This window comes from Oncorhynchus mykiss, chromosome 17, assembly GCF_057628025.1.
Source record: "Oncorhynchus mykiss isolate SJ-2025 chromosome 17, ASM5762802v1, whole genome shotgun sequence".
Taxonomy (NCBI): Eukaryota; Metazoa; Chordata; class Actinopteri; order Salmoniformes; family Salmonidae; genus Oncorhynchus; species Oncorhynchus mykiss.
In genome coordinates this window covers 64,990,106-65,012,498 of record NC_143038.1, presented here as the reverse complement: position 1 = coordinate 65,012,498, position 22,393 = coordinate 64,990,106, and the positions used below count along the sequence as shown (strand labels likewise).

Genomic DNA, 22,393 nt, shown 5'->3' with positions numbered 1-22,393 from the left:
CGGCCCGCCACAGGTCAAAACCAACCCAGCAGACGTAATCACGAACGGACCCCCTATGGGAATCGTTCTCAACGACAACCTCATAATTAACTGCAGAGGTGTATGTCCGCCTAGATGCAGAGAATGTGTACCGTCAACGCATTCCACCTGCGGCGCATTTGAGTTGGGCCGGGGCTGACTGGACCAGCCAGGCAATTAACCACGCCCAGCTAGACACTGCCCATATGTTGGCCCAACTCCAAAAGTTCACAGTAACCCAGTCAGAACTAGCAGAGCCCAGGCGAGAGAAACGATTCGTCGGGGCGCTATTATCGATAGGGGCAGCCGTAAGGTCACTATTATCCCTAGGTACCACTGCCATCAACGCAGTCAGTCTAGCCACAGTCAAGAGGAATGTTAGGGAGATTACTGAAGAGATGCCACTTTTCCAGCAGCAGATGAAGGCGCAGGCCCTCAGGTTGCAGCATGTGGGAAAGTCTCTCCAGGACACTATTCTGGTGGTCAACACATATGCCACTGTCCTGAACAAAACTATCCTGTTTGTAGGAAAGCTAGCAGAGGTCATGAACCATGACTATGCCCATGTCCAATTGGTTCGATTGTTACTGGAGGATTTTCTCTGTGAAGTTAGCTCTTCTATGGACAACTTGGCCATGAATAGAATCCCCTCATATCTAGTGCCCCTCTCAATGGTGCACAACATATTGACCTCAGCTACTTCAACCACGATAAGGCCATAACAGTCACATTTGGGGTCGGCCAGAATAAATTCATAAAAAATCCTACAATGTGATTTTCTGGATTTTTTTTCTCATTTTGTCTGTCATAGTTGAAGTGTACCTATGATGAAAATTACAGGCCTCTCTCATCTTTTTAAGTGGGAGAACTTGCACAATTGGTGGCTGACTAAATACTTTTTTGCCCCACTGTATATAGAACATAGTCCAAATTAGATGATTAAGGTGTGGTAGACACATTTTGTATACTTTTATGTTTTTATTCCATTATTTTTCGCTTCATTTCCTTTGACACTTAGGAACCAGTAGAGCCTAATGCCGCTCGTTTGGGGAGGAAATGTAATGATGTATTGGCTGAGTGTTGTGCGTTATTAACGTCTGCCAAGTTACTGCCTAGGTCCACTAACCGGGATAACCGGACAACGGGTCGGAACACAGAGCCACTGCCGAACCTCCCGGGTCCATTCTGGTGGTGGTCCGCAGTTTGCGGAAATCCTACCAGGGTGAACCATCAAAAGGGGGGGGGGGAGACTGCTATGATGATCCACAAACCAGGACATCCATCCATTCTTATGGTGGGTTGCAACATACAGAATCATTCCAAGTTGAACCTACCAGAGGGGGACTGTCATGACTGTCTTGGTCAGGTTACAGGAGACCACAACCCTACAGATTATCTCTCAACCCCAACAGAGGGGGATAGATCTAGGGCTCTGATGATGCGGGGGGTTTTATGGCCCCTCACGGCCCTGGTAAATCTCAGGCCACAGACAAATTCCTTTGTCCCGTTACTATGGAGAACCAGCCTCAGAACATTAAACATGAAATAAAGGGACTTCGGAACAATGGTTTCCGTCAGCCACAATGATGGACTATGAAAATGTATGTCATTTTTGTTCTGTTATTAAAGGTTAATAGATGACGTTATTATGAAAACATTGTAATGTGAAGGGTTTTCCTAGTGTATGTCTGATGTTTATACCTTGTACGTAGTATGGAAAATATCCAAATCAAAGAGAATGTTTTGGGGAAGATGAAATGTTAAGTTAGTTGTCTAAAATGGGATTTGAGAAAAACCTAACCCTTGCCTCATTAACTTGGTACGCCCAGAGAATTTCCCTAAAGGCGGTTACGCCCACTTCTGACCCTAGGGTATAAAACCTGTGAGTATAGAATTTAAAACAGAACTACGTGACCCCAGCTGCAGCAGGGTCTGAAAAAGTCAACCAACCCAGAACTCAACGCAAGTTTGAGGACAAAGAAATCCTTTTCTACCCAAGCTACGGATGAGTAAGCGGGTGAATTCAAGTCGAACCACCTAGCTTCCATCTCCCATCAAATCGTGGTATCTAAAGGGTTTCATTCCTATGCTGTGAGCTCTGAGCTACAGAGGTGTCTGTCCTCAGAAGACCCCTTCCAGAGAAAAGGGGGGGGGGGACAGACTCCTAAGCCAAAAGGGACACAGACACCGGGAGGACGAGCAACGAGGTGTGCAGGAGAAATGCATCATCGAACAACAGAACGGTCCACGCAGAGAATCCCCGGAGATCACCCCCCACGTAATTACATCATTATATTCTGACCCATAAGAGCGGCAGTTTGAGGCAAGGCTAGGGTTAGAATAGCATAGCTGACAAATTCACCAAATGTATATTTCTCTTGTGTACTTCTTTTTTTTCCTCTCTTTTGAAATTCCCATTGTGGGTAACACGTGCCATAGTGTGTTGGCCCGTTATACTAAGTTCTAATCAATAGCCTATAATGTGTTTTGTCTATGTGTATCTTTTATCATCATTTTAGCTTTTTAGTAAATAAATATTCAATTAAGATTGGTGTGGTACGAATTCATTAGTGGGACTCGGATCCGTGCAGATTCGAGGGCTATACGACGTTCAGATTATGAGACTGGTAGAGGAAACTGGTTAATTAGCGGCTGTTGTAAAATCGATATTCTGATATTCTTTGAGTTAATTTGGGAAATGGAAACTCAATAAAAACTAGTTTACCCATGGTGCCCCAGGTTAATGAGTTAATAATTGCTTGATTCAGTTAATCACGTAATTAGAAACTTGTAATCATTCGATGAGCAACAGTCGTCACATTAACTAATACAACGTCACGACAATAGTCTAAGAGTTTAACCACGTGGTATGGTTAAAAGATTCAGCAATGGTCTACGACCTTTGTCTCCACCTAATGGAGAAAAGCATGGTCTGGTGATAATTTCTCAAAGTTGGGTTTTATTCGGAATGGCAGAAAAGGGCTGTCCCAGGATGTCTGACCCTAACTGGGCTCAGGGGCGGTCCTCTGATTTAGTTCACTCCAATCCTCTTTTTGAGTTTTCCTTCATTAAACAGTCCAAAATCATATTACACCATTTTACAAACAGTATCATACTCACTCATTCATCTTATACAACAATTGGATGTAAACCTCATATCTGAGGCTATTATATAAACAGTGTTATGCTAATGTTGCCACACTGTCTCCCATGAGCTTCCCCAAGTTGTGACAAACGGACCAGTTCGTAGCTGGATTCTTCACCGACCTTTTATACTTTCTCCGGAACATGACATTTGTTCGTACCTCAAGTTCTGTGAGGTGGAAGGAATTGCTTTGTTCTCTATGAAAATTTACTCTCTCTATACTGTGTCCATGAGGAGATCCTCAGGAATTTACGTCTCTCTGACCACAGCAACCTAGTTGAAGGAGGCAAGGGGGAGGCAGGGAGAGGGGGCTTGCTATACCCAAAGATGCCAACCTCCCCCATACCCCCCCTAGTGGTTTGGATCTTGTTTGTCCTACAAGTTACAAATCAACATAAAATCATGAACACTTGATGTCCTGTTTGTAGATCATCGTTACGTGATGTCCTGTTTGTAGATCATCGTTGCTGTCCCCTCTGGTGGTTGAACTTGGTAGGCTTCTCTGAGAGCGGAGCAGTCCACCACAAGGATGGCAGTTGATGTCCGGTTGGTGATCGCCGTTGCGGTCCCTTCTAGTGATGTACCTTGGTAGGTTCCCTGGAGCTGCAAAGTACCCCAGGGAGGGCCAGGGGATGTCCTGGTTGGTGATCGCCGTTGCGGTCCCCCCCACCCCCCTCTGGTGGTTTACCTTGGTAGGCCGCCACAAGGATGGGCCGTGGGTGTCTGGATTTGGGGTCGCTGTTCCGGACCCGTAGTCTGGCCGTCGTCCAGACTGGAAAGATCTGGGCAGTAACTTAGACAGATGTTAACAACGCACGCACGCACGCACACACACTCATGAAATATATATAATTACATTCATTCCCCAATGAGCGGCGTTGTGTCACTAAGTGATGGTTGTATGGGGACTTTGTTTATGGCGCTATCACATCAAAGGAACTGAACCGAAAAGGAATGAAAGCATAAACAAAAGATATACAAAAATAATCTAATTGGACTGTATTCTATATACGTACAATGTTCTGGCAAAATGACTATCATAGCATTGTCTCTAATGCCATATCTAGGGTTTGCCTACTTGGTATGTTGCTTAGGCACTATCCTAAGTTGATAACTATATGATAAGTCTACAGCTGTAAGGCACTAGTTTTGGGCAGTCTACAGGGATGACCTATGAACTTCTGGGAAGAAAACTGGTGAGTGCTGTAGAGTCAAAGGCCTAGAAGTAAATGTTCAACTTTACTAAGGCTGGTATTTTGCTTGGACCCTTAAGTGATCCTAGTATAAATACTAATTGGATGTACCGTTGTGCATGTGCGCTTATGCTTACACAAGCGCGCATGTCAAAGAAGGAAGAAAATCAAGTATCCTGGCAGATTACAACTTGTCCAGAATGAGTCTGACGTAGTCAGGTAATTTTCAGGTCAATGCCTGGAGGTCAGTCAGAATTGGTGTCCAGGGAATCTGTAGTAGTTTTTACTACAAGTCACTGTGTCTTCCACTATTGTAGTGGTGATAGGTATGAAGTCTATTTCATAGCTATGTTATCCACGGAGGAGCTAACCTCACAACGGAAGTACTCTTTAAGTATTGGACCAGTCGTATTGGTATTGGACCAGTTGATCATGGTTAATGACTTCTAATAATTTCCTCCTGAATGGAGGATTCTATTTGTTAGTGACATGCGTGTTAACCATTGGAAGAGTGCACTGGAGATTCCCTTCCACGTGTTGCACTCTGAGTGACTCCTATATCGCTACTGTCAAGGGTAATTTGATTGGTTAGGTCTCTAACCTTCTTACTGATTGTAGCTAGACTGACTGTCACTGGTATTGGTACTGGTGCTCAAAGGGACCAGTTATCCTACCAATTTATTCTGAAATATTATACTACCGGAACACATGACTGGAGCATTTTACTAGTTGCATTGTAGTTGAACCTACACATGGCAAGGAATTATTATTGTTGCCATTTGTTTTGGAGGTGGACAAGTCCACTGGACTTCCTTTACGACCAGTGTGGTACACCTCAGTACTATCTTAGATGTGTTCTAAGACAATACCAGTCTAGGGGCCTGTCTGGTCCTCACTGTTCTCATAGGGGAGTTTCCAACTAGATTTGATTTATGCTCTGGCGGCCTGGTACGGTGTTGTCCGTAGTCTCGACCCCCCCAACGGCCTCGATGAGGCTCATCATGGGTCTGGGCTACTATTTCCCCCCCTGTGTGTCTCCGGACTCCCCCACCAGCGGGTGGTGTTGGTGTCCGAGGGGCAATGTACGAGTTGTCAGCGGCCGAGTTGTTATGAGAATGGCTGTAACCTTTCAACCAAATCACCTGGTGTTTGTGTTTCAAAACGCTCAGTGGCTGTCGAGGCATGTCAGTCACCACCGCGTCCGCGTGTGGCAACCTCTTCAGTACCTGCGAACTGAGACGAGGATATCGGTCTGTGATATCGCAAAGTGTTTCAGCAGTGGGAGTCATCGGCTTAGTTGCTGGACTGACGCCATTTGTGTCATTGTAAGGGGTGACAGTCCCCAACAAAGCTGAAGGTGTATCATCGGAAGCAGAGTATACTCTGCGCATCAATGTGGTCAGGGCTCTTAGCGTTGTGAACTTTTGATGTCTCAAAAGCTGTACTTGCAAGCTCTCTGAGTTTTAAGATAGGCAAGCCAATGTGGGCTGGAGGGCCCAAGTAGGTAATGAAGGTGGGATACATGTTCGACAGGAACATTTGTTTAAAAGGTAACAGGTCTTCCATGCCTGTTTCAGTAGGCCAAAGTAAGCTGAACGAAGCCTATGGTAGTAAGCTTGTGGGTGTTCGTTCCAAGCTTGTTTGACGTGTTAGCCAGTGAGCTATCGTGTTTGCGAGTCGCAGAACCACTGAATTCTCATTTCAAAGCTGTGGCAAGTTTAGTGTAGTCATTTAGCACATGTTGCTGTTGTAGGCAAATGAACCTTGTCACGTGTCTATTCGACGTTCGCTTCAACAGGTAAACCCTGTCAGAACCCGTAGTGTTCGGGTAGCCATCCAACGCGTCCTCTATGTCAGCTAGGAACGTCTCAGTATCGTTTGGCTGACCTGGAACGGGGTCAAAGGTGGGGAAATTCTTGATGAGTTTGTCAAGGTATTCCACGCCAAGCGGGCGGAGAGGGTTGGCTTCATCCTGTGGAGAGATTGCGGCCGAAAGGCCAAGAGGAGAAGCCAAGCCTTGTTGTTGTTGTTGGCTAAGAGGCACAATATTACTCAGTGCCGAATGGCCAAGAGGAGAAGACTGAGGGACACATGAGGGAGGCAAGGTCTTGAACCTATCGTCTTTACTCCGGTGAGTACAGGGCTCGGTTGCTTGGATTGGTAGTCCCGCTGTGACCATTCTGGACTTCCTCCAGATGGTACCTAAGGGTGGTATTCTGCTGCATTGCAGAGTCCACTTGAGCACTTAGAGTACTGATTTTGGACACATGAGTGTCACACTTGCTCCTTTCGGTCTCAAACGTATCTGTCATGGTTTGCAGATAGAGGTCTTGAGTACGGAGTGAGAGATTCAGTGATGAGATTTCCTACACTTGCTTAGAAATTAATATTTCCATCTTCATCACCTGAGTTCTCTCATCATTCATTTGGTCAGCGACTTCAATGAGTTCTGCTGATTTGTCATCCAACTTTGTCATTGTGTTCATTAACTTATCGTCTTTGGTCTGTAGCTTTTTGAGTAGAACCGTGTTACTCTGAGTAACGTTCAAGAAAATTTCATGCATGTTATCAAGTTGAGCGCTCCTGTTTGTAGATAACTCTTCAAATTTATCTAGTTTGGAGTGGACATCATCGTACTTAGTTCTGGCTAAATCGAGTGCCCCTGTAGCATATGATTTTGTTCCTGTGGAAGACGATTTTGTTGAAGAGCTTGTGCCTGTTCATTGTCATACATTTTTGCAATTACATTTAATTGTTTAGTTTTCAAGCGCAGTTCCATAGCTAGCAGAATTTTTCCTATTTCTGCATTTGTCATTGGTTTCCCGGTTCTCTACCTCTGTCCCTTTATGTCTCCCATTACCTGCTCGTGCTTCAGCTGTGCACTGCGGTATTGGACAGATGCCAATCTCGGATGGCAAGACATCAGGGCTAGACTGGAGAGAACCTTTACGAGGCCTGCGCCCGATAGTGGATTTCGGAAAGCGCTATTGTCTGCTTTTCCACTAATGGCATAATTAGGGTTGGTATTGCTGCTGACTTCAGAGATCAATCCATTTGCGGGTGGAGCTTCAGTAATTAGCGGGCGAGTGGGGACTACCCCCTCTGATAGCTTGCACATTATTAGAACTTTTTGAAAGGAAAAAATGTTTTTCCTAATTTTCCAAAGTTTGGTTTTGGAATATATTGGGAGCTGCAAAGATGATTTTAATATATTTATAGATGTTAATGAACCACCAGTACTGGACAGTACTGTGGAAGTTGGACGTGAATGAATTTGCAAAAGCAAATTGAATTAATCAATGATAATGATTAATCATACCTGGATTGGCTATCTGGGTATTAAACTTTAAATTAACCTGGGAAGTTGGTTCATCTAGGTTACTATTGCAAATTTTAAGGTGTCTCATTTAATTGGAAGAACCTAGAAAAGTATGTTCGACAATTTAAATAAATAAATTGAATGAGACGATAATACCCAAGCAATTGAGATTGCTGGATTATCATAAAGATAATGTTAGGTACATTTACCACTATGGTACACTTTCCCCTCAGGCCAAAGCCATATGCAGACGATGAATGTGCAAGTAGAGATACTGATGTGCAAAGGAGCAAAAAAATAAATAACAATATGGGGATGAGGTAGTTGGATGGGCTAATTACAGATGGGCTATGTACAGGTGCAATGATCTGTGAGCTGCTCTGACAGGTTATGTTTAAAGTTAGTGAGGGAGAGATGAGTCTCCAGCTTCAGTGATTTTTGCAATTCGTTCCAGTCAATGGCAGAAGAGAACTAGAAGGAAAGGCGTCCAAAGGGGGAATAGGCTTTGGGTGTGACCAGTGAAATATACCTGCTGGAGCACGTGCTACGGGTGGGTGCTGCTATGGTGAACGGTGAGCTGAGATAAGACGGGGTTTTACCTAGTAAAGACTTATAGATGACAGTAGTGAGAGATCCTCCATGACTGCGAGCTGACTGGCTGCTTGGCTGCCTGGCTGGGCTGTGTGTTTCCAGAAGTGAATTACAGTCCGTGGGTCAATGTCAAGCCGATGAACACAGTGGCAGGAGCGGAATAAACAGAGCGGCGTAGTGGAGGTGGGAGAGGAGCAGAGCTCCAAGGTCTACAGCTGCCTCTAAGGAGGCCTGTAGGGGGTAAGGCTTCCCTTGAGATTTCTAATGCTTCAGCAAGCAGTGTCAAGACGGGAGGAAGCCCCTGTCAGAGCCATTACAGTACAGAACACAAGACAGGGATCGATTCACCTGTCGGAGGGGCCACTGAGGACATGATATTAAATGACCTGTCCCCGTCTCTACTTCAGTGAGCCAGCGCAGCAGCTCCCCAGGTCTTAGTGTCTCATAATCCAGCAGACAGACTGCAGACCGACAGCATATAGCTGGCTGGCTCAGTAAGAAGTTGACTGGGTCAGTTTGAAGTATCCTAAAACAGATCACATACAGAATGCTCTAAGACAAGTGCTCTAAAGAGCTCTTAACCAATTAAATGTTTAGATTGTTCAGTAGATTGTTCAGTAGATTGATCAGTAGATTGTTCAGTAGATTGATTAGTAGATTGTTCAGTAGATTGATCAGTAGATTGTTCAGTAGATTGATCAGTAGATTGATTAGTAGATTGTTCAGTAGATTGATCAGTAGATTGTTCAGTAGATTGATCAGTAGATTGCTCAGTAGATTGTTCAGTAGATTGATTAGTAGATTGTTCAGTAGATTGATCAGTAGATTGTTCAGTAGATTGATCAGTAGATTGATTAGTAGATTGTTCAGTAGATTGATCAGTAGATTGTTCAGTAGATTGATCAGTAGATTGCTCAGTAGATTGTTCAGTAGATTGATCAGTAGATTGATCAGTAGATTGTTCAGTAGATTGATCAGTAGATTGATCAGTAGATTGTTCAGTAGATTGTTCAGTAGATTGTTCAGTAGATTGTTCAGTAGATTGATCAGTAGATTGTTCAGTAGATTGTTCAGTAGATTGTTCAGTAGATTGTTCAGTAGATTGATTAGTAGATTGTTCAGTAGATTGATCAGTAGATTGTTCAGTAGATTGATCAGTAGATTGATTAGTAGATTGTTCAGTAGATTGATCAGTAGATTGTTCAGTAGATTGATCAGTAGATTGTTCAGTAGATTGATCAGTAGATTGATTAGTAGATTGTTCAGTAGATTGATCAGTAGATTGTTCAGTAGATTGATCAGTAGATTGTTCAGTAGATTGATCAGTAGATTGTTCAGTAGATTGTTCAGTAGATTGATCAGTAGATTGTTCGGTAGATTGATCAGTAGATTGTTCAGTAGATTGTTCAGTAGATTGATCAGTAGATTGATCAGTAGATTGATCAGTAGATTGATCGGTAGATTGATCAGTAGAAGAAAATATTTTACCCTAAATGTGACCCATCACCTGGATTCGGTCTTATGTAGCAACATTTGAAATGGTACTTTTACATAGGATAAAAGACTCCGAGCTACAAATTTGTATATCATACACTGCAGTTGAGAAACAACGGGAAAGTGAGTCTGCATTGAAAGTTAATAAACTTGTAACCCCACTTTTTAGAAAATGACACATGATATTTTTGGTACACCTACTGGAGAGCTCTTCTTTGTCTACACCCATTCAGAATTGTTCACACCCTCTTTAGCCTTAGCCCCACCCATTACTTTAAGGTTTCACATATGAGGCCATGTGCTAAACAGAGTGAATACGTAGTGTAGTAAACAACCAAAGATTTCAAGTCTAAAAGTGGTGAAAGTAGCAGCAAAAAGTAGTAGTATGTTGGCCTATATTCTAATCTGAATTTGGTGCAGGTCATGTTGTACTTTACATTACGCTCTCTGGTAAACACCCACTCTATCAAATAAAATCAAACTTTATTTGTCATATGTACAGGATACAGAAGGTGTAAACAGTACAGTGGAATGGTTACTTGCACAGTGGAGTCTTGCATAGTGGAGTTAGCTAAACAATTAATCATCATCCCAACTCATAATACCATGCACCATGCATGAATCTGCAGGTTACTAAAGCTAACCAACTAGGTTCAATGTTAGTTAGCTAATATTAGGCTATAACTAGCAATACAAATGGCTTTCTGAGATACAAATAATATTACTAAACAGATCCTACATGTAACGTTAGCTAGCGATACACATAATGTTAGCTTGCAATGAAAAACAACTTTCTGAAAAGATTTGAAACATATAATATCTGAAAATGTAGCTAAACTCTTACCCGTATACATTGATGAACATTTCTCCCTGTGTCATGGATGCCATGGTTGCCCTTAATTTGAAGATGTAATCCAGAGACAGGTGCTTTATACAACAGCCTCCTCTGTTCTCTTTTTGACTCTCTCCGTATTTGGCAATCATCTCTCTGCTTCCACCGGGCATTCCACTGATTTCAAATCTCAGTCAAATTCTTCCGTGACAACAACACTGTTGATCGTTGTTTCTTCCCCTATCACGGTCATCAGAAGACTTTACAATTTCAAGTTCAATGAAAATGTTTTTTTTTATACCTAAATCAGGTATTTCCTGATCATCTGATTTAGTCAGAGAGAGTCAACATGGCACATTCGTCCTCCAGAAAGTAGTCCATCACAACCTTTTCCCACTGATCTTTGTCAATAGCGCAATCATCTTCAGGGCAGCAATGCAACACTTCAGTTATTCATGATATCTTAAAAAAGAACGCTGTGGTAGAAAGGATTATCCACACATATTGAGCAGCTCATGTTATAGACAGAAGCATGTTACATGGCAGACCAATCCGAACTCATCTCTCGACATGTACAGCTTATCCATTTTCTCAGCCAATAATGGATAGCAGGAAGGTTCCTGTATTTTTCCGTGGCTAAACCAACTAGACTCAGAATTTAACAATTGTATTCAAATTTACAGATGGCATACAAGTTTTCTATTAAGGCACATGAAAGATCACATGTTCCAGAAGGCATTTTGGCCAAAAAACGCATACATTAAAAAAAGTATTTTTAAAAAACGTTAAAATGTCTTTCCTGTGAAGTAGTGACGTGCAACATATTCCTAGCTTCTTAAACGGGTAACACATTTTGAAAATTTGAAGAAAACATTTGAAACAACACTATTTCTAGGTGATACATGAGTGAAACTAGACCAATGTTGGTCCAATATATAGCCTCTTACTGTGGTGTTAATCCTGTCAATAAAAATACAAAAATGCGAGAGAAAAAACAACGACCGTACCGTCCACACAAGATGGGGCCGCTCTTGTTGTCCCGGCAACCTGTCCGGGGAAGCAGGAACATTTCACCGTCTGGGATCTCTCTTCGATCTTGTTCTTGTTGCAGCAGCGGTGGGCGGCGGTCACTTCACAGGTCCCTGCTTTGACATGCACTGCAAACACAGAGGTGGTTCCATGTTAGAATCATGTTCAACACTCCAGCTCCTGCAGAACAAACACTGTAAGCTACAGCTATGTCTGTAAGGACAGATCTCAAATGACCCTATTCTCATTAGTGCACTCTGTATGTTTGGCCCAGGTTTGAACAGTCACATAGGGCTGCCACATTGGGCTCTGGTCAGAATAGGGCACTACATGAAAAAAGTAGTGGAACTGGCTTTGAGGTCCATATCTGAATTTGAGGGCTACAGGGAGACAAAGACGGTACCCTACAGAGGCTTTGAAACACATACTCTTTGTATGTACCCTACAGAGTCAATAAGACACATCTTTCTTTGTACCCTACAGAGTCTATAAGAAATCTTTCTACAGTATCTACACTTCAGAGTCTAATCCAACTAAAGCAATGAGTATATTGATTGGGAATATCCCTGCTGATCTTAAATGGCCTTTAAAAAAGCCAGAGAAGAGTGGGCAGGAGGAAGTGTATTAGAACCTACCAGGCAGGGACCTCTATATAGCTGACCTGCAGCTCACTGCAAAGATACATCTCTCGTGTACTTTCATGCTTAAATTGTTCTCCACGTAGGGGGCCTTTTCTTTCCTGCAACTGATGAATTATGCATAGGGAAAATCCTTCTTTAAAAGCTGAGAGGGCCACAACTTCAGTGGTGAGAACACGGACAATATAGTCATTGCTTCATGAAGTAAGAGATATAAAAAATACCCCATATAGATTGGTGCTGAATTATTAATTACAAGTATAAAATGTAGACTTTTTTTTGTGGAGATGTTTGAACTAGCAACGCATCAATCCACAGCAATGTTAGCAGAAATACGTTGTCGATGTTGTGTTTTTAAATGCCTCCTTTGATGTAAGGAATCGTGGGCTGAAAGACCACAGAATTGTTGTGTCAATTGAGTTTACATCAATAACAGTATGACCTGTGTTATACCATTTAAAGAATGAGCATTTTAATATTTAGAATAATAATTTACTGCGGGTGATGATATCCTTCATGTACGCAGTTGTCTTTTTAGATTAAAAAAATAAAAATAAAATCTATTTGTGTCTATTTTATATTCATTACCTTTCTTCTTAGTAGGCTTTAGTTTTTTACACATCATTGTCAAGGGGGAAAACGATTCAAAGTTTCAGTGTTATTTTCAGATCAGCCTTAATTACGCCTGTAAAGATTTTCAATTTGGGACCTGAATTGAAAATAGATTGAAAATGGGCCTCCATCTTGTCATTAGTGAGCAATCCAAAAATCTAATCTACAACATTACAAACATTTTGCTTCCAATCAATAAGGGGCCATTCAAATTCCAACAAAAGGCCAGTTAACAATTGGTGATTGAGTGTTTTCCAGCCAACACAACCTTACTGATGCAAACACAGGTGAGGGTCTTCGTCTGTGATGTGATTATCTTTAAGCCAAAGGCATACCCCTGGGTCACAGTTTCAATTGCTCAAATTGAGTATTCAAACTTTTTTGAAGAGGGGTGATGTATGTGACTGATACATAATCAATAACGGTCCAGTAAAGCTCCGTGACACTCAGTCACTCAGTCACTCTGTTACACTGGGAGATAAACAGAACAATCGAATGTCAGAGTTGAAGGAAATGATCTTATAAGTGATCAAGAGGAGAATTTGAGAACACACAATAGATTCAGAAAACTGAAATGTCATAATAATAGCTACCAGTGATTTCTCCATAGTAATTTGATCAACTTGTTCACTAAAATGTACTGAGCATTCCACAGCAGAGAACTTTCTGCTCCAAACCGAGCAGCCATGTTTGCTAGCCCTGCATGGCTAGCTTTGCCAAGTCACCAGGTTCATCGGCTGCGCCTCCACCCTACGCCCACCAGGCTATTTGTGGTTGAGAGGAGGAGAGCCAGCGCAACAGAGCTACCGTACAGGGTTAGGTCTGGGCTGGATAGATGGAAGACTGGAAGGGTTTACTCATTAAGGTGCAGTTGGCAGCATGCAGCCAGAGCTGTGAGGAGAGGAACCTGTGAAAAATACTGATTAAACCTCAGGCCTCAGCAGCCCTCTACGGGTCAAGGTCACTGACTCAGGAGTCAAACCCCACACCAAGCAGTGTGCATGGTGGGGAGGGGGTAGAGGGGCAAGGTGAGGGAGATTAGGGTGTGAGTTACAGGGGTGAGGTGAGGGGTGAGGCGAGCCTTGGTTGGTAACTACACACAACAAAGAAAAGGCCATAAGCTGGATGACTGCTGATCCTATACCCTCAGCCTACACCCTCAGCCTATTGGGAGAAGGTGGAAGTGAAGTGTGAGAAATATGATGGTCCTGGTGCCCATACTGTAGGTGGACAGGATGCCCATACGGTATATGGGCTAGTTTCCCTGTTATACAGTACATTCGGAAAAGTACTTAGAACCCTTGCCATTTTCCACATTTTGTTACGTTACAGCCTTATTCTAAAATGGATTCAGTTGTTTTTTTCTCATCAATCTACACACAAATACCCAATACTGACAAAGCAAAACCAGGTATTTAGACATTTTTGCAAATATATACAAAAACATTTACGGAAATATTACATTTACATAAGTATTCAGACCCTTTACTCAGTACTTTGCTGAAGCACCTTTGGCAGCTATTACAGCCTTGAATCTTCTTCGGTAAGAAGAAGTGTCTCCCATTCTTCTGCACTGGCTGAGCCACTCAAGGACATTCAGAGACTTGTCCCAAGCCAATTATGCATTGTCTTGGCTGTGTTCTTAGGGTCGCTGTCCTGTTGGAAGATGAACCTTTGCCCCAGTCTGAGGTCCTGAGTGCTCTGGAGCAGGTTTTCATCAAGGATCTCTCTGTACTTTGCTCCGTTTATCTTTCCCTTGATCTTGATTAGTCGACCAGTCCCTGCCAATGAAAAACATCCCCACAGCATGATGCTGCCACCACCATGCTTCACAGTAGGGATAGTGCCAGGTTTCCTCCAGATATGACACTTGGCATTCAGGCCAAAGAGATCAATCGTCGTTTCATTAGACAGGGAATATTTTTTTCTCATGGTCTGAGAGAGCTTTAGGTGCACTTTGGCAAATCCAAGTGGGCTGTCATGTGTCTTTTACAGAGGAGTGGATTCCGTCTTGACACTCTACCATAAAGGCTTGATTGGTGGAGTGCTGCAGAGATGGTTGTCCTTCTGGAAGGTTCTCCCATCTCCACAGAGGAACTCTGGAAATATGCCAGAGTGACCATCAGGTTTTTGGTCACCTCTCTGACCAAGGCCCTTCTCCCCAAATTGCTCAGTTTTGCCAGGCGGCTAGCTCTAGGAAGAGTCTTGGTGGTTCCAAACTTCTTCCATTTAAGAATGATGGAGGCCACTGTATTCTTGGGGAATTTTTTTGGTACCCTTCCCCAGATCTGTGCCTCGACACAATCCTGTCTTTGAGCTCTATGGACAATTCCCTCGACCTCATGGCTTGGTTTTTGCTCTGACATGCACTGTCAACTGTGGGACCTGTTATGGATGATGCGAATTTTCGCAGCTTTTTGTAAAAAATTGCGCAACATTTCAAAGTCCTGCTACTCATGCCAGGAATATAGTATATGCATATGATAAGTATGTGTGTATAGAAAACACTCTGAAGTCTCTAAAACTGGTTAAATCGGGTCTGTGGCTATAACAGAACGTGTTTAGGAGTAAAAATCCCTGGTAAAACTGTTTACCAAAAACACAAAAAAAATATCCGTCCGCCATTCAATGTATTGTTTAAGGCGACCTAAAATAAATGAAAAAATCCCCTGTAAACGCCTACAGCTTCCACACGATGTCGCCATTGCTGTCAATTTCTGACTCATTTATCCTTGGTTACAACACGAATAGACCCCTCCTTTCTTGAGGCGCACCACAGTATGTTGTGAAACTGAAAAAATGGACGATGATTTCCAGACTTGCTGCTATCGAATACAGATCGCCCCGTGATCAATTTGATACATCCTTAACGTACGCCCCCTTTGGAGAGATTGGGTACCCCTAGTAAACTGGAAAAAAAATCTGTCAAAAATTGCTAATATATGCAAATAAAAATTATTATTGGATAGAAAACACTCTAAAGATTCTAAAACCGTTGGAATTATGTCTGTAAGTAGAGCAGAACTCACAGGGCAGGCATTCTTCCAAACTAGTTTCTGTGGCCATGAAAGTTGGAGCAACTTTGACGTCATGGCCCCCACCCTTCCCAACCAGTTATGATTCTGGGGACACTTTCTATCTCTTCCGCTAGATGTCCTCTTTCAGTAGAGCTTTGAATCGTTCAAATCCCGCGAGAATTGACCCTATGGGAGTGAAATTAGTGCGTGCCACGAGAGAATAGGCTGTGCGTATGGGCGCGAATTGGTCCCAGCCATTCCTTTGTTCCAGCACTCAAGAGAAGGGCAGACGATGGCCGATTGAATTGAAGTTTGTTTTGCGTGTCTAAAACATCATAAAGCTTGCTTCTGCACTTAGTTTGACCTGTTTAGTCGACATATAATATGTAATTTTGAAGTTTTGATGCGCAACTTTTCCGGACCAGAGGACGTTTTGGGTGCATTTCAGCTGATGTTATTAGCAGTAGCTAATACAAAGACGCAAGACTTGAAACCAAACGATGTATTGGGTAAGTATGAAGCCTTCCAGAACATTCTGAACGAAGACCATCGAAGGTAAGGGAATATTTATGCTTAAATCTGTGTTTCTGTTGACTCCAACATTACGTAGAAATGTAGCTTGGAACTGAGCGCTGTCTCAGCATATGGAATAGTGTGCGATTTCTGTAACGTTAAAAATAAATCTAACACAGCGGTTGCATAAAGAAGCAGTGTATCTTTCTAACTATATTTAGAACATGTATATTTAGTCAAAGTTTATGATGTCTATTTACGTTATCTTGCCGCGCTACATAGATTTCCTGCGGGCATTTTTGAGTAATTTCTGAACGTGAACTCACTGTAAATTGACATTTATGGATATAAATGGCATATTATTGAAAAAAAAAAATGTACTGTGTAACATGTCATATTACTGTCATCTGATGAAGATTTTCAAAAGGTTAGTGAGCGATTTATTTTTTAATCCTGCGTTTGTTGATTGCATGTTTTGGCTATTCAAATGAGCTGTGTCTGGTGGTGGTTTTACATATATATGTGCTATGTTTTCGCCGTAAAACATTTTAGAAATCTGACTTGCTGGCTAGATGAACAAGGTGTTTATCTTTCATTTGAGCTATTGGACTTGTTAATGTGTGGAGGTTAAATATTTTTAAGAATATTTTTGCGTTCCATGCGCCACCGTTTCAGCTGAACGTGGGAGGGTTGATTCCCAATTGGGAACCAGTATCGTAGACAGGTTAATACCTAAAGTTGGTTTAGAAAAGTCGTTTGAAGTGATTTGTAAAAGTTTATAGGCGACTTTTGTAATTTTAAAAAGTGACGTTGCGTCTTGTAAATGGGCTTTTTGCAGCATCAGACTGGCCTTCAGCAAATGACATTTTGGGTATACAATGACGGATTTAATCGGGAAAAATACCCAATTGTGATGTTTATGGGACATATAGGAGTGCCAACAAAGAAGCTCGTCCAAGGTAATGAATGTTTTATATTTTATTTCTGCGTTTTGGGTAGCGCCGGCTACCGCAAAATCTGTTGTTTACGTGTCGTGCTGGTATTTTGGGGGGGTGCATGCTATCATATAATAGCTTCTCATGCTTTCGCCGAAAAGCATTTTACAAAACTAACTTGGTGGCTAGATTCACAACGAGTGTAGCTTTAATTCAGTACCTTGCATGTGTATTTTTATGAAAGATTGAGATTTATCGAGTACTATACTCGAGTACTATAGGTGGCGCTCTGAAATTTCCGCTGAGCTGTCCCTGTGCAGGGACCACCTCCGTAAGAAGTTATATAGACAGGTGTTTGCCTTCCCAAATCATGTCCAATCAAATGAATTTACCACAGTGGACTCCAATCAAGTTGTAGAAACTTTTATAAATTTTAGAATAAGGCTGTAACATAACAAAATGTGAAAAAGCGTAAAGGGTCTGAATACTTTCAGAGTGCACTGTATACACTAGATGACCAAAAGTATGTGTACACCTGCTTGTTGAACATCTCATACAAAAATCATGGGTATTAATATGGAGTTGGTTCCCCATTTGCTGCTATAACAGCCTCCACTCTTCTGGGAAGGCTTTCCACTTAGATTACTGCGGCTTCCATTCAGCCACAAGAGCATTAGTAAGGTTCGGCACTGATGTTGGGCGATTAAGCCTGGCTCACAGTTGGCGTTCCAATTCATCCCAAAGGTACAACTTTGCACACTCTTTGCATCCTCTCAACCAGCTTCACTTGGAATGCTTTTCCAACAGTCTTGAAGGTGCTGAGAACATGCTGAGCATATGTTGGCTGCTCTTCCTTCACTCTGTGGTCCAACTCATCCCAAACCATCTCAATTGGGTTGAGGTCGGGGGATTGTGGAGGCCAGGTCATCTGATGCCGCACTCCATCACTCTCCTTCTTGGTCAAATAGCCCTTACACAGCCCGGAGGTGTGTTATGGGTCATGATAGTCCCACTAAGCGCAAACCAGATTGGATGGCGTATCACTGCAGAATGCTGTTGTAGTCATGCTGGTTAAGTGTGCCTTGAATTCTGAATAAATCACTGACAGTGTCATCAGAAAAGCACCCCCACACCAGCACATCTCCTCCTCCATGCTTCACGGTGGGAACCACACATGCGGAGATCATCCGTGCACCTACTCTGCGTCTCACAAAGACACAGCGGTTGGAACCAAAAATGGCACATTTTGACTCATCAGACCAAAGGACAGATTTCCACCGGTCTAATGTCCATTGCTTATGTTTCTTGGCCCAAGCAAGTCTCTTCTTATTATTGGTATCCTTTAGTAGTGGTTTCTTTGCAGCAATTCGACCACAACAGCCTGATTCACGCAGTCTCCTCTGCACAGTTGATGTTGAGATGTGTCTGTTACTTGAACTCTGTGAAGCATTTATTTGGGCTGCAATCTAATGTGCAGTTAACTCTAATGAAGGTAACTCTGGGTCTCCCTTTCCTGTGGCGGTCCTCATGAGAGCCAGTTTCATCATAGTGCTTGATGGTTTTTGCAACTGCACTTGAAGAAACTTTAAACATTCTTGAAATTTTCCGGATTGACTGACGTTCTAAAGTAATTAAGTATTGATGGGCTGTCGTTTCTCTTTGCTTATTTGAGCTGTTCTTCCCATAATATGGACTTTTTTTAAAAACCAAACAGAGCTGTCTTCTGTACCAGCCCTGCCTTGTCACAACACAACTGATTGGCTCAAATGTATTAAGAAGGAAAGAAATTCCACAAATTAACTTTTAAGCACACCTGTTAATTGAAATGCATTCCAGGTGACTACCTCATGAAGCTGGTTGAGAGAAGGCCAAGAGTGTGCAAAGCTGTCATCAAGGCAAAGGATGGCTACTTAGAAGAATCTCAAAAATAAAATATATTTGGATTTGTTTAACACGTTTTTAGTTACAACTATTCCATTTGTGTTATTTCATAGTTTTGATGTCACTATTATTCTACAATATAAAAAATAGTAAAATTAAATAGAAACACTGGAATGAGTAGGTGTGTCTAAACTTTGACTAGTACTGTATATATAATAATAATAATTTGAAGGGGTGTCCACATACTTTTTTATATATAGTGTACCATCAGGCTCATTAGGATCTCTTTGAGATCAATGGAAAGGATGCAAAGTACTAATAGTATAGACAGGATCATGTCTCAATGTGCCAGCTAGATAGAAGCTTATCCTCTTTCTCTTGCAGTGTTGCCCTGCTGTGCTCGTCCAGACAGCTGGACCAAATGGCTCCCAACACCTGTGATCAATACGTTTCACTTAAAGAATGTATATTAGGATTGTCATCAGTTAGAATCCCCCAGCACCCACGTCAGCAGGAAGGAGAAACTAATGAGGACTGGCGTGAGGTCCGGACCTCCGGGCAATCAATAGCACTTTAAGCACAGTGCTCCTCTCTGCAATCATATTAATTGATCCCTGAATGATAAGTGCCAACATGCATCCAGAAGTTATTTAGAGCTTTGATGAGTCACAGAAGAGAGAAACAAGCTAAGGAAGCAGCTAATGACTATGTTTTTCAGATTGTCTCATAGTATGATGGCATGGGGAGCTTTGCTTTTAAAGGCACAGCTTGAATTAATAAATGCTGTTGCAATACATTCTGAATATTTTCTTATTGAGCTGACAAGTATAGCACACACACAATTATATTTGATCTATTTTTTTTACAATAATCTACCCAGTGGACCTGTAGTTTGCAAATGTTCTATACTGTCATCCACATTTTATAAATAACTGCAAACTGTATTGCTGAATGCTTGTGTAATTAAATTCATCCTGTACAAAAGTAGACAAAAAACAGTACATTATAGTTTTGCTAGTTGGCTAGTTTTGTGGTAAAAAAAAAATATAATATTAAAATGTTATGTAATATATTCAAACAGCTGTAACAAAATGTAAATGACAATGAAGGATTTATGTTGACAAGCAATTCCAGACACAAGGCAATTTTAAGGTTTGGAGACTAACACTTGTCGAAAGCTATTTTCTTCTCAGGAATATGTTTGTTTTCAATTAATGTATGAGAATGATTGGTGGAAACGTCTAAAATAGAAAAATAGAAATGTGACCTTCCATGGAGGCTATGAGCCATTTAAAAATAAAACTGTGCATAGTCAGTCTGCATGTAGCCTCAAACAAAAAAAGGAATATTTGATGGGATGTGCTCTCCTTTCAATTTCCCTGCTCAAAGATATTATTTTTGAGTTGCTGTCATATTTTTCATCAATTGTTTGCTAACATGATGACAAATAATAAACAAAAACAAATGGAAAAGAATAGCCACATTTCCTGTGAGTTTATTTATGTCTGTTCATGGGGGAAATTAGCATTGCAGTGTGGCAGTCACTTGTCTTGATACACCCTGTATTCTCCAGAAAGTGTCTCAGGCGTTTGTTTTGTGCGGCATACAAAACACTGACAAAGAGGTAGAGAAAGTCAAGCCACAGCAGAAAATAAAGAGAATTGCGCATTGAACCCAAGAGCAATGAAAACTGCATCGCTGTGAATATTAGAATTTCAGTTCATACAACATCCTAGATAAAAGAAATGTACCTTTTAACTTGTCAGTCATACTAAGTGAAAATAACGCAAAAAAATGGCACATATGCATCATAAAATAATGGTGATCGTGGAACATCTTCAGTGAAACCTTCGAAGCAAACATCTGCTTTTGGTCAACATTTACCAATGGTCCATGCTATGTGGGATCCTTGGGACATCCCTACCCAATTGAAGTATACATTTTCTGGTTAAGGTAAGTGTTAGGGTTAGGTAAGGGTTATGGTTAAGTTTGGGGTTAGGTAAGGGTTATGGTTAAGTTTGGGGTTAGGTAAGGGTTATGGTTAAGTTTAGGGTTAGGTAAGGGTTATGGTTAAGTGTAGGGTTAGGGTTAGTTAAGGGTTATGGTTAAGTTTAGGGTTAGGGTTAGGTAAGGGTTATGGTTAAGTTTAGGGTTAAGGTAGGAGTTAGGGTTAGGTAAAGGTTATGGTTAAGTTCAGGGTTAGGGTTAGGTAAGGGTTATGGTTAAGTTTAGGGTTAGGGTAGGAGTTAGGGTTTAAAATAAGGATGTCTCAAGGATCTTGAATAGTACTAACCATTTACCATGCCTCCTCTCCGTGAACAAGTTTCAATCAGCAGGTGAATAAATGACTGTCCAGTATGTAGGTGGCAGGTAGCTTAGTGATTAAAGCGTTGGGGCAGTAACCGAAAAGTTGCTGGATTAAATCCCTGAGCTGACAAGGTAAAAATTGGTCGTTCTGCCCCTGAGCAAGGCAGTTAACCCACTGTACCCTGGCGTCGAAGAAGTGGATGTCCATTCTGGCAGCCCCCGCACCTCTCTGATTCAGAGGGGTTGGGTTAAGAGGTTGGCGTTGGGTTAAATGCGGAAGACACATTTCACTAGGTATCCCCCTGTCCCTACTCTGGCTAAATTAACTCCAGAGCTGACTTGTTTCCCAGGCCCTTACTAGAATGGGCTCTAAGGTAGCACAATTCTTCTAGCTTTCCCAAAATTCCCTGGTTCCCAGAAAGCCTGATTGGAAGCTTCCCAGAATCAGGAGGCAATAAGCAGGAAATCTGGTATCCTCAAACCATGACTTTTGTAAAACTTGGGAATTTTGCAACACTAAGGGGTTCAAAAGCATTCTAGAGGAATGTTCTTCAACCGTCATCTACTTCAAATGCACCTCAGACAGAGAGTCTCCCTTCTAACTGTACACTTCTGACAGCGTGCATCAGACTCAGCAGTTCAGTCTAGCACAAGGAGGCAAAGGAGAGGACACAGTGTTCCGCCATCACATCAGCCTTCACCACTGCAACAACCTTGGAGAGAACTCTAACTAACAACCTCAGTCTGGTCAATGTGCAGCGATTGTTGAGGGTTGTTTTAAGCACAGTTCTGTATATCATATGTTTTGGCTCACTGACACAGACATAGGGCTTATAATACGGCAACATGAGAGAGGGGCGTTTTAAATG

The 22,393-nt window shown here is 42.0% G+C and overlaps 1 protein-coding gene across 2 annotated transcripts in view; it reads right to left on the bottom strand.

Annotated features, from left to right (window-relative positions):
* The window catches only part of LOC110494696 (chemokine-like protein TAFA-2), a 159,072-nt gene that overhangs the window by 30,799 nt on the left and 105,880 nt on the right, over positions 1–22,393 (bottom strand). For both annotated transcript variants that reach the window (XM_021569989.3, XM_090206313.1), the window contains exon 3: positions 11,600–11,749. In XM_021569989.3, coding sequence (XP_021425664.1) covers positions 11,600–11,749 — 150 coding nt within the window. The remainder of the gene's footprint in view (positions 1–11,599; positions 11,750–22,393) is intronic.